This window comes from Fukomys damarensis, unplaced genomic scaffold (assembly GCF_012274545.1).
Source record: "Fukomys damarensis isolate Sample0158 unplaced genomic scaffold, DMR_v1.0_HiC HiC_scaffold_5, whole genome shotgun sequence".
Lineage (NCBI taxonomy): Eukaryota > Metazoa > Chordata > Mammalia > Rodentia > Bathyergidae > Fukomys > Fukomys damarensis.
This window is the reverse complement of record NW_022900917.1, coordinates 73524037-73549952: the sequence shown is the minus strand read 5'-3', so window position 1 is coordinate 73549952 and position 25916 is coordinate 73524037. Positions and strand designations below refer to the sequence as shown.

Here is a 25916-nt window from a genome sequence, read left to right as displayed (position 1 = left end):
TCTCAATAGATGCAGAAAAGGCATTTAACAAAAATTCAACACCATTCATGATTTTTAAAAAAACCTGCAAAAAATTGGAATAGATGGTCTATATCTTAATAAAGGCTACCTATGAAAAACCAACAGCAAACATCATATTAAATGGCCAAAAACTGAAAGCTTTCACGTTAAAATCAGGAACATATTTTTTAAAAGTAGCAATAATAATTGAATATTTTGGGTATTCTTAGATAATGATTTGATAATAAAATACAAAATCTTATTTTTAAATGTTATATATGAGATCAATTCCTGACCAAGAATCAAGGGTTTGTGGACAGCTAACCTGATTCTGGACTTTATTCTTCTCCCATGTTAGCAGGCCTCAGTTTTTGTTCTCCTGGCACTCAGTCTGTGACATTCTGCTCTATTTCTCAGACTCTCAGTCACCTCTTTTGGAATCTTCAGATGCTTCTGGGAAGAAAGAGGTCATGGTGTGGGGCTCCCCTGCCTGAGTGTTCTTCCATAACCTGACACTTTGTTCACCTGAGTAACTTATTCTTATTTCAAAACACACATATTTACACAAACGAATGTACGTATACATGCAAATACATGTATATGTAGATTTTCTTTCTTTTTTTCTTAACCAAAAATAGCTCTATCTTTTTTTCACATCATGTAGTTTCACCTTTTTCTAGCTGTCCCCCATCTGCCATCACTGTTATTGAGGAAATTCTTCAGTATTTTATCTTGTCATTGTTCCTGTAAGATCACTATTCTATCATCTTGTAAATGATGATTGGTGTGACATAGGAAAGCAATTCATTCATGTGTTCATTAATCAAGTATTTAGTACTCATTAGGTGCTGAGAGATTCATACATACAATTCATAAGTGCTGAGCACTTATCATCTACTATGCAAGAAACTAGGTTTCAATCAGTGGGTAAGACAAACATCATCTCAGTATGGGCAGAGATAGAGATCAAGTGTGAGTGATACACATCCACCAAGAGAGCAAGTGAAAAAATATATGATCACAATGTGTGATAAATTACAGGTGCAAAAATAAAAGATTGTGGGGAGATCTTACTTTGATAGAGTGATTGGGTGCATCTCTGTGAAAACCATAATAAAGTCAAGAGCAGGACAGCCAGAGAAATGGTAAAACCAAGAACTATGGGGAAGGATGTTCTGAGGCAGAGACAACAGCATTTGAATGGTTCAAAGATGGGAAAGACCTAATTAGAGGAACACAGAGTAAACAAGATTGATTGACCCAAAATGCCGGGTTGGGGATGGGATACGAAATGAGCTGGAAGAGGACCAACCAGGCTTTCGTGGCATGATGGGGTGTTGGTTGGTTTTGTACTCGTTTTTAGTAACATATTTATCAATCAATTTAAAACTTGTACATTTTAGTAACTGCTACACATACATATAAAGTACAACAGCTAGTCATTATGCACCAAGACTTGTTTCTGTTCCTAAAATTGTCCAGTATCTTACTGGGTGTGTGCCCTGAAGCGATAATAAATTTTGGCCCTTTGCTCCCCCAAAATACTCTTAAATTGTAGATTTATAATTGAACTGATCCTCTTTGTAGCTATGTTGATTACTTCCAGTAATGTTAGCAATACTATGATCTCTTTTGATTTTTTTTTGTACGAGGGATTGAACTCAGGTCCTTGCGCTTGCAAGGCAGGCCACTGAACCACTGAGCTAAATCCCTGGCCTCTTTTGATTTTTGTACATGGGTGGTTATAGTAACCCATAAAGTCCACAGAAGTGGAGATATTGGGCTAATGGTAAGAAATCCCATCAATTTTTATAGATATTGCCAAATTCATATGTTCTCCAACTAGGTATGAGAGTAGCTACTTCTCTTGCAACCTAGACAGAACAGGATGCTGTTAAACACTCCATCATTGACAATTTGTTGAGTAAAAAGTGACATTATGTGGTATCCTAATGTCCATACATATATTGTTTAGCTTTGCGTGTTTTTAAACATTGTATCACTGGAATTTTTCTCAGCATTATTCCTTCTACACTTACCCATTTTGATGCGTGCACTGATAATTAATTCATTTTCACTGTTGAATAGGGTGTGTTTTAATACATCCCAAAATATCTAGCTGTTCTGTTATTGATAGACCTTCAGATTATTTCTGTTCTAAGCCCACATGGAAAACACTGCTCTGAACATCTTGGCCCTGTCTCCTGAGTTGGCTCTGGGGTGTGGAGTGGGAAGGTGCAGCTGGAGGGGTGATTGTGAAGCCAGTGCAGGCTGCATAAAGTCATGTTCCCACCAACAACCTTCCTAACTTGACAGTGTACCACATCTGTGTTTGCTTTTCATGGCCAACCCAGTAAGTGTGATACTGTCTCCCATTGTGAATATTAACTTATAGTTTCTAGTTTTACTAATAATATTGCCCTTATTTTCATTTTTCTCATCATTGAAGTGCATGTTTCAGTCTTTTCCTCTTGTTTTACATAGCACTAAATAATTTCCTCGTATATTTATGTAAATTCATCCTATGCACTGCAAATTAATTCCTTGTTGGTTATAAGTGTCATAACTAGCTTTTCTGAAAAGTACACATTTCTGATAACTTTGTTGATGAATAAGGATTTTTTTTGTTCATTAAATTTATGGGGTCTTTTGGTAGAATAGCAATTCTTAATTTTAACTTAATAGATGTATTCACCTATGGCTTTTATTTGCTTCTACTCTGTTTTATTTTAATAACCTATTAACATAATAAAAATATTCTCCTAGATTTCTTATAAATTTTACACTTTTGCCTGTCATATTTAGGACTTTAAACCACCAGCGGTATACTTCGGTTTATGGAATCAGGCAGGAATTTGCTTTTACTTCTCTAAGTGAATAACAAATTTTTGTAATACCCTTGGTTGAAATGCCATCTTTTCTCCTCATGCCTATAGTGTTCATTTGTAAAGTTTGTATGCTTATGTTTCTGGGCTCTCCATTCACATCCACAGATCATACAAATATCATAGTACCTTGATTATGTTTCTATAGATGTCCTATGTAGTAATTACGAAAGTTAACTTCTATTCTCAGAAGTTTTTCAATTGAAGAAGATTGAATTTATCAATACTTTTTCCCATAGATAATCAGATGATTATATTTTTAAGACCATAAATATGGTGAATTATATCAGTTGATTTGATAATGTCAAACTACTTCAAATTCCTGAAAAAATTCAATATAATGAAGTTGAATTATCTTTTATATATAGATGGATTTAATTTGTTATTATTATACATAATAATGTCACTGAATGATAATGCATGAAGTATACCTCTTATTTACTTTTAGAAACCAACTATATTAGTTTTAATAACAAGGTTATAGTGCTAGCAATATAAGCTGAGTTGGGAGTGTTCTCTATTTTCTATTCTCTGCGAGAAATAAAAGATTTAAATGATTTGTTCCACAGCTGTTATGGAGAATTCTGATGAAGCCATCGGGGCCTGTTCCTTCTCCTGTAGAAAGATTTTTAATTATGATTACACTTATTTAATTTTACTCCTTCTCGAGTCAGCCTTGGTAAAAATATATTTTAAGAAATATCACAATTCTATTAATATCTGATTAGCATCAAAGTTCATAGTACGTTTTTATTATTTATTGGTTTTTTTCAATATTTTCACTTGTCCTATTTTCTCTTAATTTGATCATTTGTACCTTTTGTGTCTATTTAGCTTACAAGAAGTATTTCTGTTTTGTCTTTTCAGACAACAAAACCATAAACTTTATTGACCCTCTTTATCATTATTTGCTTTTTAATTATATTATTTGCTGCTCTTATTTTATTATTTTTCCTGTTATATATTTTGTACTTATGGTGGTTTTTGTTTTGTTTTGTTGGTTTTGCTAAATCCTTAAGATGAATGGCTAGTACATTAATTCTTACCTTTATTTTTTTCAAATGAAACATTTATGACTATAAATTTCTCTGAAGGACTACTAGTTTTGTTGTATACATTTTCATTATTCTTTGACCATACACATTTTCCATTATGATATACCCTAAGATCCATCTACTTGGAAAACTTTTTAATTGCTTAACACAGTGTTTTTCTAGCTATCTTTTTACAATGCTTTGTAACTTGATGACATTGTTATCAATAACCATGTTTACTTGATACTAGTTCTTTGAAATTTACTGGATTAGCTTCAGGTCTTATTATACGATGCTCTATAATTTTCAATATATGCTTAAGGATAATTTGTATAATGTAGTTCTTGGGTGCTAGGTTCCATTTTAAGGTTATTAGTCGGAGAAACTATTAATTGTATTTAATATTTATAACTGTCTTTAATGATTTATAACTGAACATTAACTGCTAAACATTGTTAAATAGCTCATGATGGTATTAGACTTATAACTAATTAAATATATTTACATTATATTCTGTATTGTGTGATTTTATGTTGTTAAATGTGTTCAAGTTCAGAATTTTTATTTTCCTGATAAATGGTTTATTATTATATAAGAACCCTATCTCTCTGGTAATGTTTCTTTCTTTAACTTGGCATTTATACAACAAACCAATCTTATTTTGTTTTGACTTTCACACTTTTGTATTTTAGGAATATCTCTTATGATAACACATAGATTATTCCTTTATATAAAATCTGGAAATCATTATAATAACTGGAGAATAGGCCCCCTCTACTTTGCAATCTTTCTCTGGCTGTTGTCAAAATTCTCTTTGGCTTCTCACACTTGACTATGCTGCACACAAGCACACTATGGTTCAAATTTAGCCTGTGTAGAGTTCTCTGAACTTCTTGAATCTCTAATTACTTGCTGCTATAAAGCCTGTGAAAGTATTATTTCTTCAAACAAATTTTCCCCATTCCCGTTTTCTTTTCATGCTGCAAATCCAATTAGATGTATATTTGATCCTTTATTATTATTACACAGATCGCCAAAAACTTTGTGAAATCTTTTTCTTCAAAAGGACCATCTTCTAGCGATAAAACTGCAAGTTTACTGACTCTTCAATCTGTCATCTACATTCTTCTATTATATCATCTAGTAGAGGTTTTCATTTCAAATATTGTGTTTTTTCATTTTCAGGATTTTCTCCATGAGTGTGTGTGGTTTCTAGTTCTCTGCTTACTTCCCACCTTTTCATTCACTATTTGTATACTTAACTTTATGTCTCTGAGAAGTTAAGAGCTGCTATAATTTTTATCTGCTAACTGTAGCATCTGAGTCAGGTCAGAATAAATGTCTTTTGCTAATCTCTTCTATTGAAAATGAATCACACTTTAATGTTTATGTCATGACTTTGAGTATCAGGTTACTCTTTTGGCTGGAGAAGAGGCATGATGGGAAGAAGCCTGTCCTTTGTTGGGTGAAGCCATATTTTAACATGGAGGCTGCTATTCCATGTGCAGCCATCTTAAAGCAAGGGAAATCTAACAGGAAGGAGGAAATGGGGAAGTAGGAAGGAAGGGAAAAAGAGGCAGTCCTCTCAAAGGGGGTAACATTTGACTGAAGGTCTGACCAAAGGGTACAGTTCACTAACATGTTAAAAAACTGAATTAATACATTGAGATTCACCCTTGAAATTGTTATTTATCTCTTTGCCCCCAAGCAGCTCTTGTCTTAACCAGCTGACCAGGCTGTTTGAATTCTGTCTTAGGTTGTGGCACAAGCAGTGCTCTTCATGTGTATGAACACAGCTGGAATCTTCATCAGTTACCTGTCGGACAGGGCCCAGCGCCAAGCCTTCCTGGAGACACGGAGATGTGTAGAAGCCAGGTTGCGCCTGGAGACAGAGAACCAAAGACAGGTATGAACCGGAAAGACTGTGTCTCGGTCATCAACAAAACATTCTGAGTTTTTTCTTTCTCCCAAACACATCCTGACTTGCAGGTGCCCTCACAAAGTTTGTGTCATGGGCATCCAGAATCTACAATAGTTATGTTAAACTTAAAGATCAAAGTAGGTTGGCCTTATTCTCCACACTCCTTAATTGTTCTTAAAATGGAAATAAAATGATTGCAGTAACAAAGTGGTTTTCTGACACCTTTGACTAATGTGTTTTGTGCCCATGCCATAGATCCTAAAAAGCATCAAAGTTCTTATCTTTGACTCTCCTTCTTTGAAGCTACAAACTATTATTTCAGATAAAAATGTCTTTTCTCTATGTTGAATGACATTTTTCAGATCATTTTCTTTATTAGTACGTGTCTGTAGTACATAATGCTTACATTCCTTGTGTGGAGTTCATATAAATACATGACATGTCTCGATTCCTTTTTTCATCTCCCTCCTCCTCCCCTGTCTCCATCTTGCTATCTCCTTCCTCTTTAAGAAAGATCTATCTCCCTACTTCTTATTATTTATCTTTTACTTTGCTCTTTATTTATACTTTGGGTTTCTCATATAAGAGAAACCATGTGATGTCAGACAAAAAATTTCATTGCATAAGAAGAGTTTAAATGATATAGTGAACGCATAGAAGAGTCATGTACACGTCTAGTCCTTAACACTTCACCCTGGTTTTTAGAACAGAGATTGCACAAAATAAATTTCACGGACTTGATACCAGTCTCAGAGTAAGGGATACAATAGATGAAGCAGATTACAATGAGTTAGTTCTGTCTCAACAGATTGAAACGAAGTAAGATCTTGGGCATACTGATTTAGGAGGTATTATAGAGAGCTAAAAATAGCTCTGGTCTCAACTGCTGTGTTTCTCCAAAATAAAATTAGCTTCCAAAGAAGAAAGATTTGCTCCTTTTAAAGTTCTTCGCATGTTCAAATATTCATGCGCGTCATCATTGCTTCTGAAAATAATTTCTTAAAGAGGAATATCAGTAATGTGTTGGAAATGGGTTTTAGAATAATGTAGTCTCTGAGTTTATAAGCTCTTAGGACATCTATGTATAATACATATATTATTTCTATCATACCAGGCTCTGTTTCTTAAAGTTATGCCCTTGACAGATGAACTATAATAGTAATACACTTTATTGTAAGCTTTATGCAGTAATGCTTTGAGAAGTGGCAGAGGAGTTGGTAAAGACTCAGCATGTTCTGAATGATTAACTCGATCCAATCATCAGGAAAACAAGGGTCTTGAAATGCATGGACCCAAGTCTGTGTGATAGTAGCTAAGGAAGACAGATCTGGTGCAACTCTCCAAGACTCACTTTCCACCACTGTTTGCATTGTCAAGGGCACAAAGGAGACAACAGGACCTGCAGCTCCTGTGTCTGAATCACAGGACTCAGAATAGGGGATTTCTAAATTAATGCCTAAAGCAATTGTGGAACCCATCTATTCATAGTTTTATCATGGCTTCTATGAATAACTCTTGGAACAAGAACTTCAAAAAAGAAAGCATCTTGTACAATAGACAAGAGTATCTCCCAGGACTGTGGATTATGTTCCTCTCCAAAGCAGCAGTTGCCAGGCAGGCACATCACTCTTTCCACGGGACTTGCGCCAATTCAGAGCATGCTGCCATATTAATAATTTATTCACTGCTTTCGATACTGTGTCACAAAAACAGCTGAACTCTGAGTGGGTTCTCTGGGATGCCGCTCATGCAGTGTTTATGAAATATTGGAGTTGGAGACATTAACATGATTGCTGTATCATGTCCATAAGACTTTCTTCTCCTTTTCATGCTTCAAATTCAGCATACGAAATTACTTTGATCTAGTAATCTAACGTGGTTGAGAGATCTTCCACTATCCTTCCTAATATTAATTCTTTGCAACTTGGTAGAGGAAAGAAGGAAATAATAATAATAATAATAATAATAATAATAATAATAATATTAATAATATAAAGCTGAGAACAAGAGACAATTCAAATGTAAAAAGACCAACAAAATTCAGACTATGGCTTTACTAACAAAATTGAGCCACATAAACTCAGGTATAGCTTTCTTGTTTATACACAGAACAGTGTCTTTATCATTATATTTTCTCAAATGAGATATTTGCATAAACAATGCAAAATTAAAAATCACCCTCATTGTTTTCATGGTTGAGATATATGAAAAGACTCATTGGTAAAAAGTTCTTCTTTCAAGCCGGTGTGGTGGTGCACACCTGTAATCCCAGCCCTTGGGAGACTGAGGCAGGAGGATCACTGAGTTCAAGACCAGCATGGGCTACATAGTGAGTTCCAGGTCAGTCTCAACTACATAGTGAGACACTGTTTCAAAAAAACAAAAATTCTTTGTTCCAAGGGTTCAGTAAAATATGCTGTGGGATTCTTGTAGTTCCATATTCACAGCTATGATCAGGTACCCCTGGCTCTCCTAGCACCTGAAATAGCTACGCTGTATCATTTGGTACTAAAGTTACTTTCCATTGTCATTTGATCTCTTCTGCAGGTTTCCATTATCCCTGGGAACTTTCTCAATGGTAGATAGGCAGTATAGTCTAGCAGAAAAGACACTGACTTTCAAACAAGACTGCCTTGGATTTGGAATTTTTGCTTAGTTATTTTAGTGAGCTTAAGCAAATTCTGAGTCTCCATTTTTCCATCCACAGCAAGGGAATAATAAATACTTCACCTGAAAAGTCTCCTTAACAGTTAGAAATATTGTACTCAATGCCTTTGCACCTGTGAGGAGTTTCTACTGGCACCATTGTGCATAATTATTTATGAGTCAGCCAACATAGTTCAGTCCCAAGAGGGCACACTGGATAAAATACTATGAATTGGCTTGTTTCAGTTGAAACGTCCTACAGGTGTTTATATGGAGGTGGACCAAAATAGTGGTTCTCCTTAGCTATACAGCAACCAGGCTGCATCCGTATCTTTTAAAATATCACATCTTTGATAAACAGGCCCCCATTTACCTCTCATTAAAGCTAATACAATGCCACGTCAGTCATTTTCATTGTTGGGACTAGGCACCTGACATTTACAGTGTAAAACAGCCAGGATTTATCTGGTTCATGGTTTCTGAGGTTTCAGTCCATGGTCAGCTGGCTCCAGGGCAGAAATGGCATGGTGGTGGGGCCTGGCAGAGCAACAGAGGAATAGGGTGGAGACAAGAATATACTCTTCTTCCAGGTCATACCCCAGTGAACCCTGGAGTTGTTTGGGGGCCATTTTAGATCCAAACTAACAAATGCCATTACGAAGGTCAATAGTTCTACATCCTGTGAAGGATACAGAAGGGGTGCTTTTTCCTTTTCTAGTTATCCCAACCATACTCACAGCATTGTTGCAATCAGAAATGCAGAAGCTATCTGACCATATTCTGACCAAATTCTGTAGGATTTTTCAGGCACTAAATTAACCTCATGGTAGGATATAAAGGAAATATTGAAGTAATTAGTTGAACCTTGAGTTGATCTATTTCTTGAGGGAGTATTATGTGTGAGGCACTCTGATGGGCATTGAGGATACAATGAGTAGTAATTGGTACCTGGCTTTAAAAATGTCATCAAGTATGGAAGGAGTCAGACAACGACACAGATAACTGTGGCTATAGTGTGTGGTCAAGCCTAAACCGCATGCTAACAGATGGTCACCTAAAAAGCTGTTGTCTGGACTGACTTGTAGATAAGATCTAGCTTAGCAGATAAGCAGTGACAAGTATTCCATAAGGGGCAACATCACATCAAAATATCTTAAAGTAAAAGAACAATTTGTTGGAGAAATTATGAGCACTCCCATGCCTATTCATTCTTCTTCTCCTTTCTTTTTCTTTTGGTCTGTGCAGTCACTCATTCATGCTGTAGATACAAAGACAAATAAGACGCATCTTTTTCTTTGGGTTAGGCCTAGGATGAATAGAGCTATAATTCTTGGAAGATAGGGAAGAAATAAATTAGTAAATATACGGGTAACAAGAAATACATATATGATCTATTGAACGGTAACAAATTTGAGCAATAGCTTTCTCTGATACCTTTAGAAAATTGCATATTACTTCAAAACTGCTACTTGCCCATCTATGAAAAATATATGTTTACTGAGTGTTAGCTATTCACCATGTATTGTTCAGAATCCAGCATGCAACAGAGGGAAGGAAATCTGTTACTGATCTCTTTACACTTTATATCGATCTTTGCAAACTTGTTGAGACAAACTGTGAGCCTCTGAAAGATGCTTTATATCTCATTACTCTCCACAAACCATCAAGCAGTCACTAAAAACCAGTGTGAACTACATGGTTGTAAATGATGAGGATCATCAATACTTAATGATGGTTGCTAATTGTTTTTCCAAATATAAGTCTTCCAGCAAGAGTTAGAGGCCGAGTACTACATGAACCATGCATCCCTCTGCTGGATTGTTCTCATTGTGTGATGAGACGCTTGAACCTGAAGTTGCATGCATGATTCTTGAAGTCAAGGAACTAGCAAATGCTAAACGCTTTTGCTGTCACTTCCAATGTGTTTTTAAACTATGCTCCTGGGGCCGGGCATTTAGCTCAGTGGCCTCGCAAGCACAAGGACCCGAGTTCAATCCCCAGTACCAAAAAACAAAACAAAACAAAAAAAAACTAGGCTCCTGGAAGGTGACCATCAACCGTACAATATGTTACCTCCCCCCAGAGTAGGTGGCACAGCACTAAGCAGAGATTATTGACTGGGTTCAAATGCTGACATTGTTTTATCTAGATTGGCTGCAAGAGGTTGAACACATGTCCACCTCTTACTTTAGGAAGGCAAGAACATTGTCATCTCTTCTTCCTCTTCCTCTTCCTCTTTTTCTACTTCCTGCCAAGTTTTCTCACCTACTGCAATTAGTGTGGAACATACCGAGCAGTCCTCTGTCTGCTCTCTTGGTCCCCAGCTTCTCATCCTCCAGTCTGACTCTCCATCTCAAAATTCTGGCCTGCTTTAGTGCCAGTGTAGGATAAGTGTTAAGAGCAATGGCTTCAGAATCTGGAAGGTTTGAGTCAAAGTGCCGCTCTGCACTTTCTGCCTGTGGAACCTGCTGCCCTCTGGAGACCTTGATTTTGTGAGTGCAAGACAAACTTAATGACTTTACCTTCCTCCAAAGATTGCAGTGTAGATTGAAAATGTCTTAGGCTGAGGCAGAGTAAGTGGTCCAGGCGTGTTAGAGAGAATCCCATGATGATAACGGCATTGTTGTCATTCATCTCTGATAGATAAGGTTAACCCTATGCAAATCCAGCCTTCTCAGTCATCTCAATCACTCGTTCACACCAATATTTAGCTAAGCCCACACACATAGCCTAACACATCTTCCAGGATGTAGCCCCTGTCCTCTCTTTGGGCTCTTTTTGCTCCCTCCTTCCCATGCTGCATCAAGTGACCATGAACTCCTTGATCTATTTCATCTCTCTGTGCCATGCAGTTCTTTCGTCCTGGAAAGTCCATCTCCCTCCTACCATGACAAGGTCCTTTCCTCCATGAGCCTGGTTTTTACCCCCCAGAGTAGAGTTGAAATTCCATTGTTGGGCTCCCACTGAACTCTATTACAGAATCTGTCATACTTTACAACTTTTACTTATCTACATCTCTTTCTAAGACCACTAAAGACCATTTAAAACAGCTACTCTAATTCATCTGATTCTCTAATATTTATCTATCACAGTAGCCAGAATAGATGAGATTCTGATTAACATTCATTTATCTGAGTATCATTGGACTTAAATCATAGCTCCTGGCTTCACCTTTACCTACACAAATATTTTAATAAATCGCCTTTGTAAAAGTGAAGACACCTGTGCCCCCTATTAAAATCTTGGAACAGAGAGCATTTTGTCCTATGCAGGAGATATGGGGCAGGCTGAGTACATATCTTAAATAGACCTGCACAGAGAATTTTCCATCTGGAAGCTACATCTTGGAACATCTCACTTTGGGGAGTTTGATTCTAATTATTGTAGTTTTAAAAATCCAATTCTTCCTCCCAAATGATCCACATGGCTCATATTTATTTTAAATATTAAAAGGAATTAATTGTTTTTCTTTCAGCTTTGGGAATTGCATAAACCTCCTTATGGTAATCATGGCATTTTGAGGTGTTTCAGAAGCTCTAGGGGCACTGGAATGAAGTTTCTGATGACACCATATGTCGCAGCAGCAGGAAGATTATTTTTAAATGCAGCAGATGTTTTAGCTGTATTAAAGTAACTCCATTTAACTTAAATGTCTTTGTTAGGCAGTGTTGGTCTGAGCTAGTGGTTTGGACAATAGATTGAATGAGGAAACTGGGTTTCTTACTGGCTTATAAGTTGGATGATTAGACTCATGCTTATGCCTTGCAGCATTTAAGACATTTTATAAAGCTATGGTTACTGTTAACTAGTGAAGGGAAGCATTGTCATTCATGAGCCCCTTCAAGAAAGAATCAAAGCTGAACCAAAAATGGCAGTAACTCAGAATATTCATTCCTTCCACTTCGGTAAGATGATTCTTCTCATTACACTCCAAGTGTCAGCCTCCTGCCTTCCATTTTTCTGTTGTTTCCATTCTCTTGCAGTCAAGGCCACAATGCTCAGCTGTATCTATTATAACTTATTTCATGTTGATTATATTCTTTAATCTATGTTGAATATTCACCCTCTCTGCCCATTTGCCTTACCTCACCACCCTGACTTCTCTGCTACACTTTTCTCCCTACCCTATGTGACCTTCTTTCATCCCCCACCCTAGCCACCCAGCAAATCTCACCTAAGAGGTCATCTCCTCCACAAAGACTCTCTTGTTCCCCGCAGCTGTGACCTCTCTAAGAGGTTTGTGCATTTGTTTATTGAATTAATCTTTTTCCTTCATTCTACTAACTCCTAGACTTATTTTGCTTCTGTTTTGTGAACTCTTTGAAATGACTGCTTACATCTTTCACTTACGTTCTTTATAGTAGCTTGTGTTTCCAGAAAGAGAAAAACATAAATGAGAAGAAACACAGAAGCAATTTACATAATACCTGCTACTAATTGCATTTCCCAAATATTCTTTCACTCAAAAATATTTGTGAATGAATCATTTGGGAACTGCTTTCTTCTTGCGGTATTTTTGGGTTCTTTGAATTCCAAAAGCAGGAATTGAATGTCTCCTTGAAAGTTAAGAACTTTGTTTAACTCTCAGTCCCTATCTCCAACTTTATCTTCTGTATTTCCTTTACATCAATGACTGCAGTGTGCATAAAATGCTGCCTGAGTGCACATCTGAAGAAAGTAGTTTCACCTAAAGGCTTCTTCTTGGTCCTCTTGCCCCTGCAAGAGCCTATTCCTCTATGTACCGTATCTCTCATCATTTTATTTTATTTCTTGTCTATATTTTCGGAGAAAAAAAATAAATGTTATTTCAATCCCCATTCTCCCGCAGCTGTATAACGTCCAGCCTTTCTTCTGTTCAGTGGAGGTGTATGTGATGACGGAAATGATTATCCAAAAGCTACAAAGCCCTTCTGTCTATTCAGAGGCACATGCAATGTGATCAGTGCCTGAGGAATTCTATTTGTAATTTCAATTACATATTTAAAACATATATAGTCATAGGCAGCTATATAGACAGTAAATCTGCATAGTGTAGGCTTTTCCACCCAATTGTACAAGTAAAAGCTGTAGGTAACAATAACCACTCCCAGTTCACCTACATAAAAAGAAATTTATTGTCAATTTGCAAGGAAATGTCGAAACCTTCTCAGGTAGAGAAAGAATTGAAGGCTCAGGAAGGGACCAGAGTCAGGAATTGGAGACCCGCCCTGAGTCCAAGGAGCTTTTTGTCCCGCTCTTTTTCTCTTTCCGCATCTTCTTGTTTTTGTCCTTCTCTGCAAATGAACTTTCCCTGATAAGCAGGTAGTAGTGCTGGAAAGCTGCTATGACACGAACTCCTAAATGCACTTCTCTGTGATGTAAAGAAGAGTTCAGAATGAAAAGCAGGCTCTACAGCTCAATCTGCAGGTCTGGGCATTGAGCTGTGAATTAGTCTGGCGGTGGTCTGTGCCTGCCACAGTCCTGCGTGGGATGCGGCATCATCCTCGGAAACCTGGCCTCAGGGGGACGAGCAGGGAACCTCGTGACTGTGGCATGGGCAACTCTCACAGGTGACGGTGAGCATCCACTGTCGCCTCCGTGCCCTGAAGTAGCAATCTGTAAATTCCCTTCTCCTTTTATTTTCTGTCCTTCTAACTGAATACTATAGATGGGGTAATTTAGTAAAGAATAGAACTTTATTCTTCTTAGGGTTCTGGGGGCTAAGAAGTTCAGCATCAGGGCGCCAACATCTAACAAGTGTCTTTTGCTGCATCATAAAATGGTGGAAGGCATCGCATGGTCACACACAAGTGTGCTAGCTTGGATCTCTTTGTCTTCTTTTAAAGCCACTAATATCGGAACGCCCCCACCTCACATGATCCCATTCACCTCCATGAGGCCTTGCTTTCAGATACCATTAACTGTGACCTTGGGCATTCTGGTTCTAACCCGTGAACTTTTAGAGAACATGGCAACCTGTTGTGGCACTTGTTTTTCTACTTGCCTCCCGTGAGCCGCGATCTCTGCAGCACCGCATTCTGCTGTCCTGTCTCACACCTCTATCTCTCTTTGTGTCTTCCTCTTCTTTCACTGTGGAGGGCTTGGCCTTTTTTTCTGGTGGTCAGATTTCCACTTCCTTCTTGTATCCCTCTTCCTCCTCCTCCTAACCCTTAAATACAGGCATTCATCAAGGGCTTCTCCTTGACCTCTTCATTTTTGTTCATGTTTTACTCTCTTTTGGTGATTATTCTCATTTCAGTTTCTGAAACCCAGATGCCCACCATAGCATCCTGCTGGGTGGCTCCAAAGTGGGTGTCACACCTCCCAGCCACCCCTTACTACATAGCATGTCATTGCATCTGACCCATCCATGTCAACGATGACACTGATGCTGTCTCCACTGGGTGTGTAGTAACTGTCCCATAGGTTGTTCCCTTACTAGTACTGAGAGGTCAAAGCCTTCCCAACAAAAGCATTTCTAACCAGTGCCAACCAATTCCTCTCCAATGTGAACTGGTCTAGCTATACAGACTCACTCCTTCCCAGAAGGCTTCCTTTTTCTCGTTTTTCTTATGATTTATGGAATAGGAAACTCTAAAACCACTGGGCTTTACAGAAATGTACTGGATACAAAGCCAAGCCCACTGCTTTCCCTCACCTGTCCTTGTCCCTCTCCAGCTCAGGTTGGCATGATGAGGTAGGCAGCTGTGGGTTCTTGTTTCACCCCTGAGTAGGATTCATGTGGTGGAGTCATTTGCAGGCTTTTTGTGAGGTAAGAGTGTGGCTCTTTCCTTCCCTCAGAGAGCCCCACACATAGCCTGCTGCTCCCCGCATAGTGAGCTTAGTGCTTCAGGAAGTTCCAGAGTGACCCAGATACTCCTCCTCTCCTGGGGAAATGAAAAAGGAAGCCCAGGTTCACTCACTTTGCAACAAAGTTGCCCTTCCTTTGCCAGTAATAAAATGTCTGTTTCAGTCCCTGTCTATCTGCTATGTCTGTGTCTCAGCTGGATCACTTGTGAACTGAAATATGTAACTGTCTCACCTCCTAACCTCCATTATATAAGATCTCACACTAAAACCTACAGAATGAAAATCAACCTCATTTACCTCACATTACCCATCTACTACCTGATCACAGCCTGACTCGAATCCTACCACTCGCAACCTCCCCTTCACCCAGACCAGCAAGGATGCCCTGCAGTCTTGTACCTGGAATTCTTTGCTGATCATTTCAGTTTACCCTCCAGAGACCCAGGCTCCGTCCTTCTCTGCCTTTCTGTCTGCCATAGGAGGCTGCCCTGTGTGGTCACCCTGAAATTCTCAACCCTGTGTTTGGCCATGGGAGGCACCAGAAGATGAGAGAACACCGAGGTCAGTGTCCCCATCTCTCCCTCTCCTGCCCTGCTAGGTTGGGATTGGCAGTTACTGCATTTCTCTGCCAACAGCCATGGCTCCTATTGGGCAGTGCAGTCCAACAGTACAGGAGCTCCCAGGTCCCAGGTAGTTGTGGCTGTCCACTCTCCTGGCCTTAGGGTGCTTTGACATCCATCATGGGTATCTCAAATCTTCACTAAACTTGCTTTCACTATTCCTTTTGAGGTACTGTGTCCTGCCCAAACCCTGAATGATGTGCTCTGATTGCCCTCTTTTTAGGGGAATGTCCTATTCTCTGCTCTTTCTGTTTGTAGGTAGTTTAGTAGAGCTGAAAAGTGGTAGACCAGTAGTCAAAAAATCTCTGCCCTGTGACTATGCTTATCTACTAGGGGATATCGAGCACCTGTTGAGTGTCTGTAAAACATATACAAGCATTTCAAGAAATACCAAAAGAAGAGGAATGAAAAATACCTCATTGATAACTTTTTACATATTGAATGATGTTTGGAATATAATTGGTTAAGTAGAATATGCTACTTAAATGAAGTTCAACTAGCTCTAACTTTTTAATGTGAGCACTATGAATTCTTAAATTCTGCATATGGCTCATATTATATATCTAGTGGATATGGCCTAGATGTTTGACCCATTTCTATTTCTAACTTGTTGGTGTGACTCTGAGCAACTCTTCAAAGCACTTTGTGTGTATTACGTCATTTCTCAATTGGAAATGATAATTCCTGACCTAACCCATGGGAGTGTTTTGAGAGACACATAGCATAATGCCTGAAGAAGTGTTATTTCAACTGTAAAGAACTACAAATGTTGGGCTATTTCTGTGAAAACTGTTCCAATCTGATGCTCATCTGTGTCTCCTTTAGGAAACCTTCCCTAATGTTTCCACTCGTAAGTTAATTTCTTTGCCTTTTGCCTTAGCACCTAGAAATCTGTAGTTCACCGGGCTCTTTCAGATCCCACCTTGTATGAGGGTCAGCACTTTGGTGCCCCCTAGCTGTTGGGTACTAAGCAGTTGGGTACTCCGTGCCAGCGACTTTTGGTCTTCCTGGAACAGCTGACCCCCGTTAAAGAACTGTATTTACTCCCTGTGAGTGGGAGGCCAACTCTTGCATTCCATCTGGCTGTTGGATTTTTGCAGTATTTCCAGAGTATTATTTGCATTTTGAGGGATGGTGGAAGGAGCGACAACTTCAAAGAATACATTAGGATTTTATTCCTGGCTCTAACTACATATCTAGGTGACCTTAAGTATACTATTTAAACTCTCAATAAACTCTCAATTTGTGGTCCTTCTTATGTCAAAAATAATAGTCCCTACATCTGAAGGTTACTGCAAGGAAATCAAGCAATATATAGAAAGCACCTCCCCTTTGGCTGGCATGCAAGGACCTCCATAGGTGAGGGTTTAGGGTCACAGCTGATCCTTGAACTACTGGAGCACCTGAGTCCCCTCCTGAGTTTAACAACAGAAGACTCTGATTCTAATCACTGCAGCTTTTCCTATTATTGATGTTTTCATTCTGATTTGACATCCAAAGTACTAATTTTAAATACTCTCCCTGATTCAAGGAGAGGCCACCCTGCTGTGTTCATTTGCATACAATTAACATTTCAAGAGCCATCCAGAAAAAAGAATTCAATCTCCATGACCTTCAATCATCATGACCCTCTACACCTTTGATCCAGTGGGGAGAAGCGCAGGAGCCATGTAGGGCTTTTTATCTCACAAATGTGTGACAGGGAATTTTGACACAAGAAATTAGGTCTGCAGACCTAATACAGCCCAGCCAGCAAGGGGAAGGCCTGCTCTGTTGTTTTCAAACAGCTGAAGGCATATTTTAAAATTGGTGTAGTGTAGAGCAGAAGAAAAACAAAATTCATATATTTAATGGCCTATGTCTAAATATCTTACATTTGTACATACCGTCCTTTACATAAACTACATCTAAAGTGGATTGACCATCAAAAAGGGAAATAATGGGCCGGGCATGGTGGCGCATGCCTATAATCTCAACACTGGAGAGGCTGAGGCAGGAGGATCTCTGTGAGTTTGAAACCAGCCTGGACTACATAGTGAGTTCCAAGTCAGTCTCAACTACATAGTGAGACCCTGTCTTAAAAAACCAAAGAGGGGGAAAAAAGGAAAATATTGTAAAGCCACTTTCAGATTAATCCTGGTGCAAAACCAGCCTGGATTTTTTTTTTTTTCTGTCTCTTGCAAATGTCTTGTCCATGCCTCCTTTAAAAACAGGGGTTTTAAAATAAAAGTTTTTGAGTTTTTCCAAAGAATATAATGTATTTTTCATAGACACAAAAGCTTGTTTTCTTTTCATGCTCATATTTGTTGTTTATACCATACTCGACTGAATGCATTTATAGCAACTGCAAATACAACAGACACAAACAGATTTTGGAACAATTATTACTGCTTCTTGGTAAAGAAATGACTCAGCTGATGGAGCAGATGTGAAGGGTGGACTGGAAAAGACCAGCGAGCTGTGAGCATTCAGCACGTGGGAAAGCTCTCTCAGGATAAGCTGGTGAATCAGTTAAGTGGGTGGCTACTGTAAGGCAATGCCATCCTCTAGATTATTTATGAAAATCCCAAAATTGCAAGTTGATCTTTTAAAAATATGGAAAATACTTTTGCTTGGCAGTTTGAATCTACGAAGTTGAGACAGAGGCTGAGAACTCTGCTCAGAAGGCAAGAAGAAACCTGGTAGAGGGTGAAATAATCATTTCATTTTCATTTACTCCAGGAGCCTTGATCTTTTCTTCACCGAATCTTCTGTCTTCCCTGGGCTTCCTATCTTAATGAAGGGATCATTTTTTTACCAGCTCAGCTCACTCTACTTGTACCCTGTCTCCCCTTGATGTGCAATCCACCTATCCAGCCCTATTCCCTTCTCCATTTCTCTCCCGACTCACTATAACAACCCCTTAACATCCTGCAGTTTGCTCTCCATACTGGGCCAGAGCATTCCTTCCAAAATCTAAATCTGCTCAGTCCCTCTCTATAACTCCTATATTGGGTTAAGCATTGTCTCTCAAAATTCAAGTTCTCCCAAACCTCAGAAGGCAATCTTATTTGGAAATAAGGTCTTTGGGATGGTGTTGAGGTTAACACAATTTCTTATGGGATTAGGTGGGCCTTCATTCAATATGACTGATTTCCTTTTACAAGGAGAGGAGAGAACACAGAGAACCTAGAGACAGAATGAGAAACATTCAAGAAAATCACTGTGTGAAGACACAGAGATGGAAGTAATGCATCCACAGGGGCTTTTGGCAGCCACCCAAAGCTAAGGAATGAAAAAGCCATGGAATTGTTTCACCATCAGAGTCCCCATAAAGAACCCACCCTGGTACTACGGTTTGAATGTGATCTGTTCCCTTCAAAACTTAAGTTGAAGTTCAATCCCAGCTATGAAATTTTAAGAAGTGGGACCAGGTGGATTCTGTTAAAAGAGACTAAATCTCTGCCCTTGAGAATGGATCGATCCATTCATATAGTTAATGGATTCATGGTTTTCCTCAAAAGGCAGCCAGCTATAAAATCCATTTTGGCTGGTTCTCTTGACTACTCCCCAACTTTCTCCATGGGGTACACTGCTCTGCCTCTGAACTCTGGTAGCAAGAAAATCATCACAGATGCAGGTGCTGTCCCTTGATGTTGAATCTGAACCAGGAACCTAAAGGAACATCCTTTCTTTATATTTCATTATAACATACCCAGTCTGTGGTACTGTGTTGTTAGCGCCAGAAAACATGAAGACACCTGCCAACACCTTGAGTTCAGAATTCTGATCTCCAGAGATCTGTGGGAGCATACTGTAAATTCTATTGTGTAAAGCCATCCAACTTTACAGTACGTTGTTATAGCAAAGTTATTATTTGGAATCAAATCTAACCCATTTCTTACTTTTTCTCCACCTTAAATGTTACCCTGGTAAAATTAACTAAAATGACTTTTACCTAAGATTTACTTTGTGTAAGATGCATATGGATACCATGAACTTTACACAGACTGCTTCTTCCTTTTATCCTCAAAGAAACCATATGAAAAGGGTGGTCTTTTTGCTTCTATCACATAGATGAGAAAACATAAACAGAGATGCCACAGAATTCAGAACTAGAGAGTCTTGTTCCGGATCCCACAAACCCCACCACATCTCCTCACAGTCTGTGGCTCCCTCACAAGGCCCTGGTTCTCTCTTCTTCACTGGAGACCCAGGGTTTGAGTCTCAAATGGCAGGAAATTCAAGGTATGTTAGTTTTGGCAATAAGCAGACTTCACCACCTTACCGTACCAACTGTCCAGAAGTGTACAATTATCACAGTAGGTCTGTGATGTGATTAGGGGAAATACCCACAGGACATGTGGAAACCAGATGAATGAATTTAATGTAAAGCAAAGATGTCGCTCAACACAAACTGGAGCTTCCCAGAGAAGACTCAGTGCCCATGCACTCTTCCAAGGAAGACTTTCGGGAAAGGCTCCCATGCCCAGTGACAATCCTGCCTGGACAGAGGAGAGTAGATTCTTCCAGAAACATACTTTCCTTTCTCACAGAAGGTTCTTATGCTCTTTTGGTTCTCCTCAACTGTCCTAAGATATTCAGCTTTGTCCTAACCTGCTCACTAAGTACAAGAAACTGTTGATCACAGAAGGTTATTTTTCCCAGTGTAGGTGGTCCTCTTCCATGATATTAGACCCACCAGAGGTCCTAGGCAGAGTTCCATGCCTACACAGGCTTCAGGCAGAGCTTGGTCCTGGAACCATGCAATACACTTGGTTGATTTGTCCTCACTCTTCAACACTTAGCTGAAGATGTGAAAATCCAATCAAAACTTCATATTAGTTGGCTGTTTCTGAAAGCCCTCCCCTCAGGGCTTTCTTCAAATCTTTCAAAATAGTAACCAATGGATTAGCATATCAGTATCTAATTAAGTTAGTCCATTACAGAATATATTCCATAGGCCAACCCCAGAGTTAGGTGCCCCAAGTAAAGACTGCATGAGATTTTAAAATAGAATTTCCTAAGGTAAACTAGAGTTTGATAAGGTTGATACTGTTTCATTTAGTCTCAAGTTTATACAGGATGTGACATATGTTTCGTCTCCCCTGATACACTTCAAGTTCTATGACTTATGCAAGACTTGTATTTTCTTCCCAGAATTTCTACACTGGTATTTAAGCAGTCAGTAACACTGTACCAAGACAGTAAAATGATACTAAGGAATATTTCCCTCAAACCTCAGTCCCCAAATATGTGGATTCTACTGACAAACACTGAAGAATCATGGTATGGTTGTGCCTAGATGTCCCCCAAAGCCTCATGTGGTCATAGGTGGGGCTTTTTCAGAAGTGACTGAAACTAGAGTGTGTGATGCTGGGATTAAGGATGATGATTACTAAATTAGAGTGGTTTGGCACCACTCTAATCCCAGAGGCCTAGGTAGAGAATAAAAGGGGCAGAAAGAAGCTGCTAAGACTCCCTTTGCTTGCTTTGCTGCCTTCTACCGTTCATGAACTGTTTCTCCCCTCAATGCTTGTCTGACACTCCACATTGCCTCAGAACCAGCTGATTATAGCCTGAAGCCTCTACAAACTTCAGCCAAATAAGCTTTTCCTCCCTTAACTTTGGATGTTGGTATTTTGTCTCAGCAATGAGAAACATAACAGACAAATCATGCCCCTTCTCCCATCACTCAGTTGGATGCCAGACATTGCATCTTTCCTGTTGCCAGAGAGTGTTCCTTTCTTCATTCCTATTATCCAGCAGCATTTGTAATTTAGCTCTGTGGGATCCACCCCACTTTTGTATTAATTGCTGGGATGTAAGGTTATCACTCTACCACTCCTGACTCCCCAACAGCTCAAAGCTTTCAGTGTTCATGCTCTATTCTCTTGGTATTTCTTTAGAATAGATGCAAGAGATATGTGGAGCCCGGTGCTGATTTCTATTTTCAGACCATTGCTATTTTATTGTAGCTATTTTTGGTCTCTCCAAAACTAGACTTCAAGTGTGGTGAAGGCAGAATGCAACTCATTCACAGTGCAGAGCACAAGGCCTATCCCAAGCTCAAACTCATTCCAACTGTAAGTTTTTCAGTTATGTGAATGAGTACTGGATAATATTTCATAGGAGATTCAACAGAGTCATGGAAAAGATGGATGATTCACTGCACCCAAGAAAAAGATGAACTCTCAATCAGGCTACATAGCACAGAGCCTGGTGCTTTGAATTCACAAATTTATGCACCGACTTAGGTGGGGTGGTACATGCCTGTAGTCCCAGCACTCTCAGATGCTGAAGTGCAGCCTGTGTAATGTAGCAGACTACACCTCAAAATAAAAAATAAAAGGGGACTGAAGAGGTAAGTCTGTACAATGGCTCTGGGCTCAATCTTCAGTACTGCAAATAAAAAAGAGGAAAATGGATACAGACACTTGAGTTTATGTCCAGCTGCTGTCTTTGTATATTCTATGCCTTTGGAACAACTATCTAGCCTCTCCGTGATTTAATTTCCACATCTGTGAAGGAGTGAAACCTTATCAGTGGCTGTGGAATCTAACAAGATGATTCGTGTGTTTGCGTGCAGATCTTGTCATAGAATAAGTGCCCAATAAGATTTGTTGCTGGTAGTGGCGTGGTTAATGTTTATTGGAATTTCTACATAGGCATTTCCTTTAAACAAAAAATAATGCATTCCATAGAAAACAAAATCCTTAGACTACCAGAGATTGAATTGATTTTAAATAAGTATAGGGACAGATTGAAATGTTTAGAGCCTGAAAAGATGGAATAATCAAAGGAAATTGGATTATACCTTATGTTGTGAGTGGCAGCTAGCTTGCTTGTCAACTCAAATAATAAAAGAGAAAAACCAGTGAATGCATGAATATTTCACGCATTGACCAGAGAAGCTTGGCTGATCATGTTAGTTTGTGCTTTTCAAGTGTAAATGAGAAGGACTTGATTGATAATTCTTCTTCTTGTGATTGTAAAATGGCCACAAACAGAGCTAAATTCCAAGTAGAAAGTGAAGATTCAGCTCATTAGCCAGTTAGTTTGGAGCTGGGATTGGGAGGAAGAGTTGCTCCTATCACACACTTACCTAGCAGTTTCTCCAGGCATGATTTTGGACGTAGAGTCCCAAGGACCAAAGAGTTCCAACCTCTGATCCACTTCTTCTTTGGAGCACTGATCTGGACACTCAGGCATTGGTGCCTGCATGATGTGAGAGGCTGGTCTTGAGCAGTTTGCTCTATGGGTCCCAGTTTCCTCATCTGTGATGTGATTTAATTCCAATAAACTTAGCTGGTAAATGTGAAGGTAGTTATTAACTGCTAATACCTGCTGATGTGTTCGTTTTTAAAATTATTTTTAAGTATTGTATTTGACAAAGGTATATAATCTCTGATAATTCTGCAAGCAATTCTTTAACAATTCTTTCAGCCTTCCAAGTACCTGTTCACAATGCTACTGAGATATGATATTCTTGAATAAACATGCAAAGCTCAGTTTCACATCAAGTTAACATGTATAATAAATAACTTTAAAACTTCATTGAATGAGTATATAAAACACATATCAATGAATAAAAAGGACACAATCATAGAACAAGTGAATCAGAAAATAAGAATTTACTGTTTTGGAGATGTTATTCCAAAAACTTTCTGAAACATGTCTTGTGTCATAGTTCTAATCAGGTATCTATGGAAACAGTTGTATATTTATACCTCAAATAGGCACTAATTTATCTGCCCTGATGCAGCTACCAGCTAGGTAGTTCTCCAAGGTGTTGGACTCTCCAAAATACAGTTTTCCTGTTTAGAAGTAGACTCCGGGTGAAGATGAAGGTCACCCTTCAAGATCTCTCACTGGAAAAGCTCTTCCAGGCCTCAGAAGTCCCTTGCTAATTTCCAGATATGGTTCTCATAGGTTTCACTCCCCTACTCCTCCAGGCTGACTGGGGCTACTATTTCAAGCTCCCGTGGAATAGGCTGCTTCACCACACTTCTAGTACCAAAGCTTTCATTCTGTAAACACCTACAGGGTCCCCTGTCTTCAGCTACAGATGTAAGCTTGAGAATTTTTGTGTTCAGTACATCTGTCCAAATATTCTTGGAGAAAAACATTTACAATGCAGGGATCTTTTCCACATCAGCATTTACAGTCATCCAAAAGATGTGTGCCTTTTTAGTATAGTGAAGCAATACCTGGTACATTTCATAAGATCAATCCTGAGCCCTGGCAGCAATTACATCACGTATTTTAAGGGATTGTGATGTTACCATCATCAAGGAATTTATCAGATGTGATAGGAATGTAGTTAGGCATTGTTCAATAGCTAAAGGCAAGTTTCACTGAAACTATCTGTGGGTACAAGCTTCTCGCCTTTCATTTTTAGAATCTCACTGGAATATTTTATTTCTGAGCAAACCTTAACTGTATCACTTAATTGCTACACAGACAGCAGAACCAGACAGGTCTGTTTTTGAATCCCAGCCCTGCAACTTATTAGTTGCATAAATTTGAGCAAAGAATGTAACATTGTGTGTCTCGTCATTCTTATTTATTGCTCTTGAATTGCTGAATCACTGTGAAACTTGTTTGTGACAGGACTAACTCAGAGACTGGAACCATTAGGTGCCCTGCCCTGTCCTAGAGTCCCCAGAGTTTGGAGTTCTTCCATAATGAAGCATATGATGCTGTTGAGATGTGAGATGCCCCATGCCTGCCCTTCCACAGGCCACAGAGGATATCCTGAAGGGCTCCTACTGTACTCTGCATCCAGAATCACACTCAGAGCTTGGCTTGTAGCAGGCATGATTACTATTTATTAAAGGAAATTGAATTGCATAGTCAAATAGAATCAAGTATGTGTGCTCTTTGGGTATATAATGGAAGGATAGAGAGATGTGTGGCATGGCATTTTATCAATACACAGTCAGAAAGATTTCCAGGGCATGCATAATTTTTGAGGTCCTGATGAATTTTAGAAAGGGTTTTTTGAGGGTGTTTATGAAAGTTTTAAATGCTTTCATTCTCCTCTAACTTCTGCCTGTTAAACAAAAGCTTGCTACCATTCTTGTCCATTGGCTCAGAGGTGCCTGAATCCTTTCTGGAGATCAGTGACCGTGTGATCCAGTTTCCCATTTGACAGACATCATCAAGCCACTGTCACCACAGCTGCTAGTTCCAGAGCTGTGCTACCTTCTAGATCCAGCCTGGCGAAACGAACAGTGTCACCTTCTTACTGTCAGAAAATCACGTCTGGACACTGTGGAGCCACTGACAAAAAGCAGAAGTAACTGCAAAGTAGCCTCTACCTTCTACATTCTAAATCTTGCAGGAATGCATCTAATTGGCAGAGCCAAAATCATATCAAAACTTCAAGGACTTGAAGAAATGGAGCCCTTAGCTTCCCCACCCCTTCACTTCAGGAAGGAATAGCTGTGGCCTTTTTACTTTGTGATCACATGTCCAAGTAACAAATTCACTACTCGATGATCTAGTACACAAAGGCAAATATAATACCCATGAAATAAGTCTTACCCTTACAGTCACTGATCCTGTTTTCTACTTTTACCTGCCTCATTTTTAACCTGTGGTATATGATCAGCAGATTCAATTTTGGGGCCCACACATACGAGTCATGAGCTTTAATTTATGAAGCACCATGCCAGCTACAGTTGGGAAGGATATGGAGCACTGTTCACCCTGCTCACCGCACTCTTTATGCCTCATTCCAGCTGAACTTCAGCAGTCTCTAGTTTCTCTGGCTGGTGCCATTAGCTTGGGCATAACTCTGGCTCTTCAGAATCCAGGACTCCATCCCCACTCCCACCAAGAGTTTCCCAAGAACAGAACATCTGTGCCTCACCCAAAAAATAAAGAGCCATCCCATTGTTGATTATAAATCAGAGACTATAGGGAAAGTGGAGGCCCCATGAACGGACAATGAACAAAATGTACAAATACTCTTTTGATGGGCAAAGTGCTAGCTTTATTTAAAGCAGTTTTGGAAGCATTTGACATATATGTGTCA

The 25916-nt window shown here is 39.1% G+C and overlaps 1 protein-coding gene across 1 annotated transcript in view; it reads left to right on the top strand.

Annotated features, from left to right (window-relative positions):
* The window catches only part of Adcy8 (adenylate cyclase 8), a gene marked incomplete at its 5' end in the record, with an annotated part of 218698 nt that overhangs the window by 40936 nt on the left and 151846 nt on the right, over positions 1 to 25916 (top strand). Inside the window, one exon of the mRNA XM_019210479.2 lies at positions 5676 to 5825. Within this exon, the coding sequence (XP_019066024.1) occupies positions 5676 to 5825 (150 nt within the window). The remainder of the gene's footprint in view (positions 1 to 5675; positions 5826 to 25916) is intronic.